The 14,690-nt window shown below is 37.4% G+C and overlaps 1 protein-coding gene across 12 annotated transcripts in view; it reads right to left on the bottom strand.

Moving 5' to 3' along the window:
- Positions 1-14,690, bottom strand: part of YAP1 (Yes1 associated transcriptional regulator) — a 125,239-nt gene that overhangs the window by 16,027 nt on the left and 94,522 nt on the right. For 3 of the 12 annotated variants that reach the window (XM_031016073.3, XM_031016074.3, XM_031016081.3), the window contains 2 exons: positions 11,325-11,518; positions 7,841-7,888 (listed from right to left, as the gene is read on the bottom strand). In XM_031016073.3, coding sequence (XP_030871933.1) covers positions 7,841-7,888; positions 11,325-11,518 — 242 coding nt within the window. The remainder of the gene's footprint in view (positions 1-7,840; positions 7,889-11,324; positions 11,519-14,690) is intronic. The other 9 variants (XM_031016075.3, XM_031016076.3, XM_031016082.3 and 6 more) reach the window with 3 other exon arrangements.

Here is a 14,690-nt window from a genome sequence, read left to right as displayed (position 1 = left end):
AGAAACATGCTTTCGTTTCTCTTGGATACTCTAAAAATTTAAAAAAACCCTAAAAATATTCTAAGTGTTTCCAGACTTCTGACTACTTTTACTGCCTTTCTCATTATTTTTCTAAATGACGTGGACTAAGGCATCATTTTATGTAAGGCCAACATACCTTAACTTTCAAAAATACATAATCTTGGCATCTTTTTTGACTTCTGGGAAATTATATTGCTATTTACATGAGAGGAGAGAAATGTAGTAAGAAGGGCCAATGGCTTATGGCTAGGTCTTGGTTCCATAAAAGTCCACTAAATAAAGCAGGCAAACTCATGTTTTCTTTTATGAACCACCCTGCAAAGTTTCCTCCAGAACAAACTGGGACCCTTAGTTTTACTTACAGCGTAGATAGCTCTGACTCCAAACGTGTCCCACATTAGCTAAGATTTACAAGCTCAATGGGAAAAGCTACCACATTTTTGTATTATTACAGAAGAAAATGGCTAAAAATACTTGCTTCAGTTAGAAAAAAACTATTTGACCTTTGAAATACAGAACAGAAGCATGATTATGTTTTGGCTGAATTTCCTGTAACTTATTTCCCCAGTTTTGAAAGTTTGTCAAACTATTTATCCTAGTTACCTTTGGGAAAACAGAAGTTTAACAAACTTGTATTTTTAGTCCAGTATTCTAATTTTAGGCATTGTGTTCAGGATAAAATAATCCAAAAACTTCTTAGAGATAGACGTAACTTTCAACATGAAATGTTTCAACTGAAATCAGTTTTGTAGACAATCCAATTATGTCCCAAGGCTTATGGCTCAGGACATAATTGGACTGTCTACAAAAGAGCTACGCCAGATTTACCCAATTATGAAATAATGTTGATATTCACTGAAAATGTGTTTTGATAAAATTACGTTATTGAAATATAATTGGCATTTTTAAACACAGGTATAAGATATATACAGGCTTATTTTTAAATGCAATAATGGAGAATTTATATAAAATATATTTTTGATTAAAAATTCAGATTAATTTGACTTCATGCTTATCCATATTAAGATTTTTTTTTAAAGTAGCAAAATGTCTAGATAACCCTGAAACAAATTTTCACTATTTTACATCTAAAATTCTTAGTTTCCTATGGTAACTTCACTTTCACATTTACAATCCTTTGCTAAGAATACAAGGAATTATAAAACTTACTCACGATGGAAACACATGATTTAACTGTTCCTCCCCAGAAGCAGGACACCTTATAGGAGAAAACTCTTTCATTTGTCTAACTTCATGGTCATTCTCCTTCATAATCTGACTAGGTAAAGCATGGAGTAGGATACTTTCCGAAATTTCCATTTCACTTCTGCCTCCTGAAACCTTTGTTATCTGAGTGTGTTCACGCTAGCACGCGCGTAGTATGGAAGGCAGAGGTTGTTGTTTTTTGGCTAGACTGAACCACAAAGACATATCATATTGTTAAGCAAGGGAGAAAAAGGCTGGCCTGTTTTCTTATATAAATATATGCAATTTCCCTATCCCATGTCTACCAATTTCCTTAAATATCAACAGTATTTTATCTTCCTTACTGAACCCAATGAAACATACTATGTTTGTTGCATATAAAAATATTAACAGGCCAGGCGCAGTGGCTCATGCCTGTAATCCCAACACTTTGGGAGGCCAAGGCAGGTGGATCACCTGAGGTCAGGAGTTCGAGACCAGCCTGACCAACATGGTGAAACCCTGTCTCTACTAAATATACAAAAAAATTAGCTGGGGGTGGTGGTGTGCGCCTCTAATCCCAACTACTTGGGAGGCTGAGGCAGGAGAAGCTCTTGGAACCCACGAGGAGGAGGTTGCAGTGAGCCGAGATCGTGCCATTGCACTCCAGCCTGGGTGATGAGTGAAACTCCATCTTAAATAAATAAATAAAATAACATAAGAATTAATTATTTGGGGAGCTAACTACCTAGTCAGTGTTACTTTCTTAAAGCAATTCTGTCTTTAGTAAATACTGCATTATATAAAAGTGTATCTGTTTTTTCGATAATATATGGCACAGGAGCAAGGGGTTTTTGCAGGGAGGGTGGTAATCAATTTGTTTAAGGAAGATTAACTTAGTGAACTGGAAATCCAAATTTAGAAATGGAGAATAACTCTAAAAATATATGTCTTGTAAGTAGTTTGCCTTAGTGATAGCAGTTTATGTCAACAATTCTAAAAATAGAAAAAAATGCCATTTCTTCCAACTGTTTAAGATAGAGGTCTTGCCATACCCCATTTTCCAACACAGCTTTAAACTGTAATAAAACATTTTATTATTTCTAAAGTCATTAAAACACTGAGCCAATGCTTTATGTTTTTTAATGTTTATGCCATTTACCAAAGCAGTTTTAACTTTAGAACAACTTTTTTGATTAAAAAAAGTATACACATGGATTGGGGGACAGTTATGAGAACTATATGATAATCTTAAACTCTGAAAAATCACATCCAAAACAGGATGGCAGGTTGGTGTTCCCTAGCATTATCCTAGGATTCTACATTCTTTCTGATAGACTTCCGGAATTAGGCCTTTTGTAACCTGTATTACTCAATCATGGTCTCAAAGTTATTATGGCACTGTTCAAGTAACAAGGAAGAGGCAAGTTTAATAAAACAAATGAAATAACCAGTTAAAAGTATGTGGGGTGTGAGGCTAAATCTTCCCTCTTATACAAAGTTTTCAATGTACCCATTAAAAATAAAATATAATATATTCATTGGAAAACCTTCAAATAAATCTATGATTTATTTAATACCAGAACTTCGAAGAGAAAGATAATGTTAGACAAGTGTTAACAGGATTTTGAAACAGCTAACATGAAAGACAGTTTGAAGGGAAAAAAGCCAAATACTTTACTTTTACTAAATTCAGGAAAAAAAAGGTTGTTGGCAATTGTTTTCATATAGCTCTGAACAATGGTATTATTTTGTTCTCATTACCTACAACTGTGAACATCTGAACCTCTTCACTGTTGAGAGGTAATGGTGCAGTACAATATCCTCAACAGCAATACTGTGGGCTTTATTATTCATTAAACCAGGGACTGACCTTGGTGTCTATTCATTACCACCCATAAGGAATGGCAACTACACATTATTCAATAGTTGCAAAATATTTATACTGTAATTTCTATACAGATTGAAGCAATTACTTGCCCAGAAACAAAAGTAACCCCATATCATACTTTTGACCACCTAAATTGGAATTACACTGGCTACTGAGTTAAGACATCTTTATACAGCAATGTTGTTTTTATTTCTGGGTAGTTTCAAGAATTCTCTAATTTTCTTTTTTTGAGGCAGAGTCTCACTCTGTCACCCAGGCTGGAGTGTAGTGGCACGATCTCAGCTCACTGAACTGCTGCCTCCCAGACTCAGGCCATCCTCCCACTTCAGCCTCCTGAGTAGCTGGGACTACAGGCGCATGCCACCAAGCCCAGCTAATTTTTCCATTTTTAGTAGAGATGGACTTTCACCATATTGGCCAGGCAGGTCTCGGACTTCTGACCTCAGGTCATTTGCCTGCCTCGGCCTCTCAAAGTGCTGGGATTACAGGTGTGAGCCACTGTGCCCTGCCTCAAGAATTCTCATAAGGGCACTTGGGAATGAATCTCACCCTAAGCCTTAAAACAGAAATGAAGAATCTTTACTGGTAAGAAAGGGGATAAGCAAGGTTCTCACTATGGGGAAAAGCTTGTGAGCAGAATAACAGCAACAAGGCAGTGGAGTACACTTAGCTAATAATGGAAGAGTTACTGGCTTAATTGGAATCAGTGAGTGAGAAGGCTACTGACCACAGACCATGAGCCAGTTGCAGAGTTTAAACTCAATCTCATAGGTACTAGGGAACCCCAGATATTAAGAACCAAATTCTTTTTCTTTTTTTCAAGACGGAGTTTTGCTCTTTTCGCCAGGCTGGAGTGCAATGCCACGATCATGGCTCACTGCAACCTCTGCCTCCCAGGTTCAGGCGATTCTCCTGCCTCAGCCTCCTGAGCAGCTGGGATTAAAGGCGCCCGCCACCACATCCAGCTAATTTCTGTATTTTTAGTAGAGATGGGTTTCACCATGTTGACCAGGCTGGTCTCAAACTCCTGACTTCAGGTGATCCACCCACCTTGGCCTCCCAAAGTGCTGGGATTACAAGCGTGAGCCACCGCCCCCAGTCCAAGAACCATATTCTTAAGCACAAGAGAAGGTAGAAGTGTTCGCACCTCAGAGGGGACTATCTTTCCTCAAAGTTCTTCTCTCAAAAGACCTTAAAACAGAAGCTAGAGTGCATTCCTAAACCCACTTGCTCAAAAGGTCTCTCCAATTTACAAGTGAGCACTGATGTGTAACAGAGATATGACTAGAAAATAGCATTAACTGCTCAATCTCACAAAGCAAAGATGTTTACAGTTTCAAAAAGTTTCTTCTGAGAATGGAAATTGCTTTTGAAACATAAAAATCATAAGTAACCAAAATGAAATTAAAATGTTAAGCTCTTTGGCTGGGTGTGGTGGCTCACGCCTGTAATCCCAGAACTTTGGGAGGACGAGGTGGGCAGATCACCTGAGGTTGGGAGTTCAAGACCAGCCTGACCAACATGGAGAAACCCTGTCTCTACCAAAAACACAAAATTAGCCGGGCATGGTGGCGAATGCCTGTAATCCCAGCTACTTGGGAGGCTGGGGCAGAATCATTTGAACCCGGGAGGCAGAGGTTGCGGTGAGCAGAGATCATGCCATTGCACTCCAACCTGGGCAACAAGGGCAAAACTCCGTCTCAAAATAAAAATAAAAATAAAAATAAAAAGTTAAGCTCTGTAAGGATGAATTTTTCCAAAATCCTGCCAACATAGTATAATAAATTAAGGTGATAATTTCCATATTTAACTAAGAAGATATATAAATGCCTTTAAAGTTTTTTTCAAAATTTTACATTTCAATATCACTTGGGCCATGGATCTTGGAATTTTTCATTAACCTCACCCGTACTGACATTAGTGTACATGAGCACAGCACCCTACAACAGCCACATGATATGTTAATCCTATTGGAAGTACTTAAAGACAGCTTTTGTAGTAATTCATAAGCATTTTGAAGTTTGGTGGCTTTCCACATCCCACAGCATATGAGGTATACGATTAGAAAATGACACTGATCTCACTATTGCTTGCTAACTCAGCTGCATTAATATCTATTAGAAAAGTATAAGTTAAAAACCCAGTAACTTTACAACAGCGTCTAGTGTTCAGATACTGAGTGATGTCTTTATACCCTCTGTTCTTTGGGACTGAAAAGTCCTTTCTAGCTTTCTTCATTATTCTGAGAAACACTATTTAAAGCCATCTTCACTTAAGATATGACTCTTCTGGCCGGGTGCGGTGGCTCACGCCTGTAATACCAGTGCTTTGGGAGGCCAAGGCAGGCGAATCATGAGGTCAGGAGATGGAGACCATTCTGGATAACATGGTGAAACCCCGTCTCTACTAAAAACACAAAAAATTAGCTGGGCGTAGTGGCGTGCACCTGTAATCACAGCCACTCAGGAGGCTGAGGCAGGAGAATTGCTTGAACCTGGGAGGCGGAGGTTGCAGTGAGCTGAGATTGTGCCACTGCACTCCAGCCTGGGCGACAGAGCAAGACTCCATCTCAAAAAAAAAAAAAGAAGAAAAGATATGACTCTTCTTTGTGATCTATTTCCTGACATCTACCTTAAGGTTATTTAGAAAATAATAGGATGAGAAAAATATACACATGCTTTCTTGATACAAATACCACCAGATTTCTTGATCTGAGCTATTTCAAATATAACCCGATACTTGAATTTCATACATTTACTGATAACTTTCCACAATTATGCTAGGTAAATATTAAACACTGACAACTAAAGCATATATAACAAACCAATATTTTAATCTCCAGCATATGCAAAGAAGATTTTTAAAAACCTCTTTCAAGTTTTTTGCTCTGGTCTGGGCAAATCTGAGTAATTACCTCTAATCTTCATATCTTAGAAGTTTTACTACTAATAAGCCTCACCTCTTCTAAAACTTTACTATTTTAAAAAATCTAAGAATTCCTGATAATTTCAATAACAGTAAAGATTTACTTTTCTATTCAAGTATGAAACAAAGATCAAGAAGAATTTGACTTATTTATCAGATTCACGGTATAAGACCTTGGGAAAAAAGGAAACAATTTCAACATTTTTTTGGCATGGAGGACTTTACCTGAATCCAAATCTCCTTTGAGTTAATTTCTGCTCCTATATTAGTTTCTATTTCATTTATCATGAATAAAATTCTTCTTTCAGAAACACTTCAGGCCAGACGTGGTGGCTCACGCCTGTAATCCCAGCACTTTGGGAGGCTGAGGTGGGCGGATCACGAGGTCAGGAGATCGAGACCATCCTGGCTAACACTGTGAAACCCTGTCTCTACTAAAAAATTCAAAAAGAATTAGCTGGGCGTGGTGGCGGGCGCCTGTAGTCCCAGCTACTTGGGAGGCTGAGGCAGGAGAATGGTGTAAACCCGGGAGGCGGAGCTTGCAGTGAGCCGAGATCACACCACTGCACTCCAGCCTCGGCAACAGAGCGAGACTCCATCTCAAAAACAAAAACAAAAAAAAAAAAAACAAAAAGACAAAACAAAACAAACACTTCAGAGAAATGGCAAAGAAAAAAATGGCTTCACGTTATAAAGACCCAATGCTATCCTGCACTTCACAGTCAAATGGTATATTAGTGCCCCCTCATCATAAGAATGTCTATGCTCAACTTTGGTGAAGATAGCTTATTATGAGTTATCCCTTGCTTGGTCTTTTGATTAATGGTGGCATTTATGAGATAGATAAAGAAGAATAGAGATTTTCCCTCTCACAAAATTAACTGGTCTCTATGAAGACTGTATGTATCTGACTTTTATCATCATGGTGCTCCAACGGACAACTTAACAGTATCCAAAATGAGTAGAATTTTGCCAACTCCTACTTCTACAGCAGATTCTAAAACAAAGTACTTATTTAGCCTAGTGCAGAGTGAATTACATAGAAGGTGAGGCATTATATGGTTGCTTCTGCCCCAAGAGAAGTAGAATGATCCTCTGGCTCCGAATTTCTTCTAATCTTGTGGACCCCAAACACCTAAAATCTTTTTGGTTTTAAGAACGAGATTCTTCCCACGAGTCAGACAAGTGCCTGTGTTAGAAGAAAAAATGGCCACAATCTTTCATTCTAAATAAGATGCCTTCACAACCAGGGCTCCCTGGGGTTCATCAGAGAATGCTGATAAAAGCCAACAAGAAAACCTGAAACACTATCCAGGCAGATCCTCTCCTGATAATTTTGATATTTTTCCTTTGGGATGTCCACTAGAAAGAATTTTTCTCTTCCTCATAGTATCATGACTCTAAAATTTCCTAAACTAGCCTATCCAAGTAAATACTGTTTTTGTTACTGTTCAATTTATTAATTCCTTTAAATCATTACACATACTATTTTAAGCTATTCAAATAAAAATTAGGCATACCTAGCTGACAGGATGTACAACTGAGACACAATACATTTAAATATAGAATAAAAAAGACCTCCATGGAATCAAAATAAACAGAAACTCCCTAGAAGGAGCAGGGAGGGAGCAGACTGTGTAGACTTTCTTGGAAGGGCAATGTTAACCTGAGTATCTTGGTAGAAAGATGGCTCAAAGTTATACTCTGGGCTAATGTCCAATAAGGACAGGACCCTGGAATGTGAGTTTATCTTTCCTAATTTAGTATCTTTTTTTTTTTTTTTTTTTCCCAGTGCTAAAACATCAGATAAGAGCCTACCTGACATTTTGGAGAATTTGCTGTGCTGGGATTGATATTCCGCATTGCCTAAGAGTAAAAAATAAGACGGATAAAAATTACTTTAAGCCACATGGTCTGGCTGTGTAGGCTGACTTACAAATTGTATCCAGACATATCACCATAGCACAGAATTCCCAAGCTACCCAAGAAGAAGCAGACTGAGGAAGACAGGAGCCAATGGAGTCACCACATAACAAAACTGGAACCTCAGAAGTTTTTAACAGCATTGAGGATAGGACAGCAAGACTTCAGGAGTCAGAACTAAAAAATAAAATTTGATATTGGTCATGTAGGTTCTTTGCTTCTGAGTATTAGATAAAGCAGATACAATATATTTGATGTTTCAGTGGTAAGATAAACTGTCAATGGAAGAAGTTCACAGGAAGCCAAAAGACTTAAGATATACTGAATTAATTGTGATTACTTAAAAAAAATCTAAAAAATAGTCTATTAGTATGAGAATAGAGCAGGTCTGTCAACTTCAACATAAGAAAAGACGACACAGTAGGTAGTAAAGATGAAACAAAGAAATTACCTTTAAAGGAAGTGAAGCTATTCTGTCCAGGACCCATCACCCAGAGTAAGTTTGAGAATAAAGATTTAGGAAAATCTTTGGAAGGAAGAGTTTTACAAATAGCAGCGTTTGCCCACCAAAAAACCCCAGGATGATCTATGGCATAAAACAAAATGGCGAATGGCCCCATTTCTAGACTTTACAAATTATCTTAAAAACAGTATGATTTTGACATTAGTAATTAAAGAACTTTTTTTTTAGTTTCTTGATTTTGACAGTTTTTATTCATAGTGAAATTGAGACCTGTATTTACTTAGAACAACTACTACTCGGCAACAACAAAATGAAAAACAATGAAAATAGGTTACATAAAACATATTTTAAAATTGCTCTATTTTTTTTCTATTAGCCATGTAATTATATTTTTGATGGTTCTAAGGTGTTCTAACAATAGTAGACGAAAAATATTCTTCCTTTATGGTAATTTGTTAGAAAGTCAGAGGTACAATAATGCTTCCTTTCTCCATCCTTTTTTATGTCAGATAAAGAAACATTTCTTTCAAGATCACTTTATAGGGGCCAAAAGAAAACTTCCCCTCTGCCCTCTAAAGGTTCGCTGAAAATGAACTGATAATAGACAAATTAATAGGAGAAAATGGCAAACAAATTTATTTAACGTGCATAAGCATGGGGGAAATTGCAAGACAATGATTACCCAATAACCAAGTGAGTTCCAGATACTATATAATACCCTTCTTCACAGGGGAAGGGGACATGAGGGAAATGACGCCATTTTGAAGGGCAGTAAATGATTTTTAGGAAGAACGAATGGGCCCAGTACACAGACAATGGTTAGTAAATAATTCTCTTTGGAAACTGAATGGGATCTGAGAACAGACAATAGTCTGGGCAAAGTTCCTCTGAGCTCTCTAGGTGTGATATCTAATTTTTAGTCTTTTCCTCTGTCATACAAGTTTCAGTCTTCTCTGGTTAATGAAATTTTGGGGAGGGGATCAAAGGCAATTGTATTCCTTTTGGTGGGTCTGGTTTCTAGGTAGATACAGGAACTTCAAAGAACAGCCTCATCCTGTGCTTTGGCATAGAACTTGAGGCTGCTTCCCTAGTTTAGTTTGTCAAAGAACCATATTTTGGAGTATCATTTTCTGAGCCCCAACAAGTTCCTGACATCGTATGTTGGCACATACTGTCTTACTCCTTCTATCAGGGTTTACCTTTGATGCCAATCACACTAGAATTGTATGGACAGATTACCGACAAAGCACAGTTTCAACATGAGCCTGTCTCAGATGCCATGGCTTAATTTAACTCCTGAAGTACCAATTCCTCAAACCCCAAATCAGAGTTCAGGTAGTACTGAGTTCACATATTTTCACTGACACTCAAGAGATACTTTTAAAATACAGCCCTAAAAAAAAAACAAAAAACAAAAAACAGACCTTTAAGTGCCTACTTCCTGGTAACAGAAATGTGGAGCTTTTTTTTTTTTTAAAGAGACAGAGTCTCGCCATGTTGCCCAGGCTGGTTTCAAACTCCTGGGCTCAAGCAAACCTCCTGCCTCGGCCTCCCAAAGTGTTGGGATTAGAGGCATGAGCCACCATGCCTGGCCGAGTATGACGATTTTTAAATGTCTATACTTAGCATGCTGTGACTTAGCTAGGGAAAAAATGGCACAGATACATGTATTTTATGTATGTAGACAGAGTATCTCTGGAAAAATTAACAAAAAACAAAAAACCTAAGAAACTCATAGTTATTTAGGCCCCATAGGAGAGAACTAGAAAAACAGGGAAAAGATCTTATTTTGAGTGTACTTTCACCTCTGTACATTTATCACTAGTATACCATTTTTCTATTATCTATTCAAAAAAATTTCATATAAAAATTTAAAAATATCTACGCTACTTAACAAAAGACCTTATCTCCAATATCTGAACTTAGTAGATTTAACCACTCTGAAATAAGATAAAGTAAAAATTAATGTTGAGATTAATTATATATATTAGGAACATAAAAACCAACAGTACCTTCTGGAAGAAAGCTGACGGAATTGGTGATTAAAGGGCTTCAAGCTCTCTACTATGTCCTACTTTCCCCAACGTAAAAAAACATCCATAAGCAGGTAATTTTAAAGCACACTGGCATCTTCTAAACTTGAAGATAACTTTTTGTTTTTGAGACAGAATCTCGCTCTGTCACCCAGGCTCAAGTGCAGTGGCACAATCTTGGCTCAATGAACCTCTGCCTCCGAGGCTCAAGTGATTCTTGTGCCTCAGCCTCCTGAGAAGCTGAGATTACAGGTGTGTGCCACCACGCTTGGCTAATTTTTTTATTTTTAGTAGAGATGGGGTTTCGCTAAGTTGGCCAGGCTGGTCTTGAACTGGCCTCAAGTGATCTGTCCACCCTGGCCTCCCAAAGTGCTGGGATTACAGACATGAGCCACTGCACCTGGCCAAAGGTAATATTTATTTTGTTTTCAATGAAAATTCTTAGATTCGGTAATACCGAAGTATATTTGTCATTTGAGAAATGTCATATTGGTGTATCCCGCCACGTAAGTTATTAATAAACGATGTTTTCTCCCGAGTGATGTTCTAGAATTTCCCCTTTAGTGAAATCCTCAGAAAAACAGCAATCCACAATTCCATGTACATTAGAGAAAGCATCCTTGCTTCCTTCAATTTTTGCTCAATTGCAATTACCATGACCAAAACAGCTCTTCATGATACAGGTTTCCAAGTCACATCCCTTGTAACTTGATCAAAGGCCATTCACAGTCACAAAACTAAGACAAGGACAGGGCTGGATAGAATGCTTCTGTGTCACTCAGTTTTACAAAGGTAACATTCCTCTGTAACTAATAAATGTTAAAATGAAATCTGCCCAACTTTAAGAAAACAAACCCCAAAAAGTGGAAGGCTGGTTTCTAACCTGTGGCCTCACCTGCCGAAGCAGTTCTTGCTGTTTCAGCCGCAGCCTCTCCTTCTCCATCTGCAGCTGCTGCAGTCGCATCTGTTGCTGCTGGTTGGAGTTGCTGCCACCCATGACGCCTCCCTGTGGGCTCTGGGGAGCCAGGGGTGGTGGCTGTTTCACTGGAGCACTCTGACTGATTCTCTGGTTCATGGCTGAAATGAAAAGAAAAAAAAAATCTGTCCTAAAAAACTAGTGAAGGAAGATAAAATGATGATTTAATTGTTCAAAAGCAATTTGGGATATTCAATGTAACTTTTTTGGGCAGGAAGACTGGAAATAACCTAAAAATCCATCAATATCACAATGACTACATTAATTTATTATTACTGTTGTCACAAGATACAAGGAAGTCATAAGAGAAAAGAAACAAGAGGTAGTTTTAACATGCAATAAGGAACAGTTTCTAAGGACTTACTAAATTAAAAGCAAGGTGCAGAAGAGAAAGTGTTTAAAAAAAGGGGGTGGGGGAAGGGAGCGGGGGTGAATATACTGCACATTCAGAGGATATTAAAATTGATGAATAGCTAAGAAGCAACTAACATCTTTTGGCTCCAGAGATGGGAAACTGGGTGACTAAAGGACAAAGTTGGAGAACCTTATTTATAACTTCTGAAGTGTGAATGATGCAAATTCATTACTTCTTATGAAATACATAAATTAAAAATTCATCCACAAAAATTAAGACAAAGCATTCCAAACAGCAAAGCCCAACAAAATAATCAGCCCTTAATATATCCACATACACATCCCAATAAAGCAAGTAGATTAAAATGATCTGATGCTTGCTCATATCAAATTGAGTCCACAAGTATCTGGATGACATGGATTGGTCTCATTTGACACCATGGTACCCCCAGCACAAAGCCTAGGTAGTAAAAAAAAAAAAAAAAATTTTTTTTTTTTTGAAGCTGTAATACACCATTTGGTGGTTAGAAATGGACTGGGTTTTTATACTAGTGAATTTCTGTCACTGATACAACACTGATCAAACTGTGAATTAACCTCAGTGGGCAGAGGGAAGTTTTATGTGAAAATGTTAGTAAGAATAATAAACCTTTTCAGATACATATTCAACTTAAGTTGAAATTTTGGGTCGCTGTTTCTACTAAATGTTTAGTACACATTGACTAAAAGAAAACCCCAGGTCCCAATGGCTTTGCAGTCATTCAAGGAAGAAATAATACCAATCTTACACAGCCTCTTCCAGAGCATAACAAGGAAAGAATATTTTCCAACACTTATAAGGCCAGCATAACCTTGATACCATACAAGGATATTAAAAGAAAGGAAAATTACAGGCCAATCTCTCATATAAACCTTGCTACAAAAATCCTAAATAACATACACTGACAGCTCTTATAACTTAATGGTCTCCCAGTCACACAGCAAACTCCTTGTGATTTTTAATGTGTCCCATTATAACAGACTGGCTGCTTGGTAAATGCCATTTCTTCTTGGAGACTACTTGAGCAAAACCTCACAAGGCTAGGTCCATCCTACACATTAAGAATTTTCTTCTCTCAAGGAATTGCCTGGGAACTTTTCCATATTGTCTACTGACATTTATTGCCTGATTCTAATTTTTTACTTACAAATTTATATGCTCCCTCAGACTGAGTGCCACAGGAGTATGGGTCATATCCTAGTCATCTATGTGTCCTCAATACCTAGCACAGCATCTGGCACAAAGCGTGTGCTGAAAAAATACTGAGCCATTTCTACATAAGTTGAGTAGTTACTCACTGAGGCAGAAACTATTTAAGACAATAGAAGTCCCACTTTTAATTTCTCTTTACATTAGCACACCTTTTTTTTTTTTTTTTTTTCCCCTTTTCTGTCTTACTATGTTGCCTAGGCTGGTCTCAAATGCCTGGCTTCAAACAATCCTACTGTCTGTCTCTCAAGTAGCTCAGACTGCAGGTGAGCACCATACCTGGCTCAAGACTGCCCAATTCTTCTATCAGGCTAGCACAGCACCGAGACAGAACCAAGGATATTAAAGAGAGGAATATTACAGACCAATCTCCCTCAGAATAATGCCTTAGTTCAATCCAATCTTCTCAGCTACCTGTTAATAAAAGATGACTGCATTATTAACTTATTTCTATTTTTTCTGTTCTTTTTCCCTCCAGCTTTTCTGTGTTTCATTTTCTAACTTTTGAGTTGAACTTAATTCATTTACATCTTTCTTTGGAAGACTTAAGTCAATAAACTTACCCTTAAGTCCTGCTTTACCTGCATCCCACATGTTTTGAAATAGTATAATTCATGACTGTTCTATTCCAAAAAACGTGTAATTTCTACGGTGACTTACATTTAATTCATGAGCTATTTTGGAATATATTTTTATGTTTCCAAACATATATTTTACATTTTGAAGGTAATTTCCATAAACATAGAAAAGTAGAAAAAGTAATACAGACAATGAATCCTTGTGTACTCATCACTCGCTTTCTTCCCAATTGTCAATACATGGCCAATCTCTTTTACCTCTATCCTCAACTACTTTTCAGCGCCAATTATTTTCAAGCAAACAATATAGCATTTTACCCATAATTTCAACATGTATTTCTAAAAAGATGGGGCCTTCTTTAAAAAAAGAAAAATATAATTACAATACCATGATTACACTATCAAAATTTACCAATTCCTTAATATTATCAAAAGTCCATCCCATGTCTACATTTCCCTATTATCAAGGGAATTGTTGTTATTTTTACAATTGGCTTGTTCAAAACAGAATCCAAACAAGGTCCATACATTGTATTTGATTCATAATCCAAGACTTCTTTAATAACATGGTTCTGTGGTTTCTGGATCATCAGGAGGAAGAGCACCTAGCAGCGTTTTAGAAATGCAAATTCATGGGCCCTAATCCAGGGCTAATGAATGAGAAACTACGGGATGAAGCCAGCAATCTGTGTTTTGACAAGCCCTCCCAGTGACTTTTGATTCATGCCAGCGCTCTGAGGACCACTGTTTTAATACACAGGTTCCCCCTTGGTTTTTTCTTTGTCATTTATTTGTCAAAGAAACTGTGTCATTTGCCTCAAAGAATTTTCTACAGCCTGGACTTTGCTGATTGCATCCCCATAGTACTATGCAGCATGCTTTTCCATTTCTTGGTTTGCTGTAAACAAGTTCGAATATAGAGGCCTGATCACAATTTTTGGCAAGAATACTTCATTGGTGGCACTACATGAGGAGAGAAAGCACAAGATGACTGTCTTCATGATAAGGATGAATCAGTGGTGCAGATGTGGTAAACTTATTATATCCATTTTAGATTATTTTCACCCAATGGTTTTTAGCAACCACTGATTT

This window comes from Gorilla gorilla, chromosome 9, assembly GCF_029281585.2.
Source record: "Gorilla gorilla gorilla isolate KB3781 chromosome 9, NHGRI_mGorGor1-v2.1_pri, whole genome shotgun sequence".
Classification (NCBI taxonomy): domain Eukaryota; kingdom Metazoa; phylum Chordata; class Mammalia; order Primates; family Hominidae; genus Gorilla; species Gorilla gorilla.
Note: the sequence above shows the minus strand (reverse complement) of the source record. Positions and strands in the feature narration are given on the sequence as shown.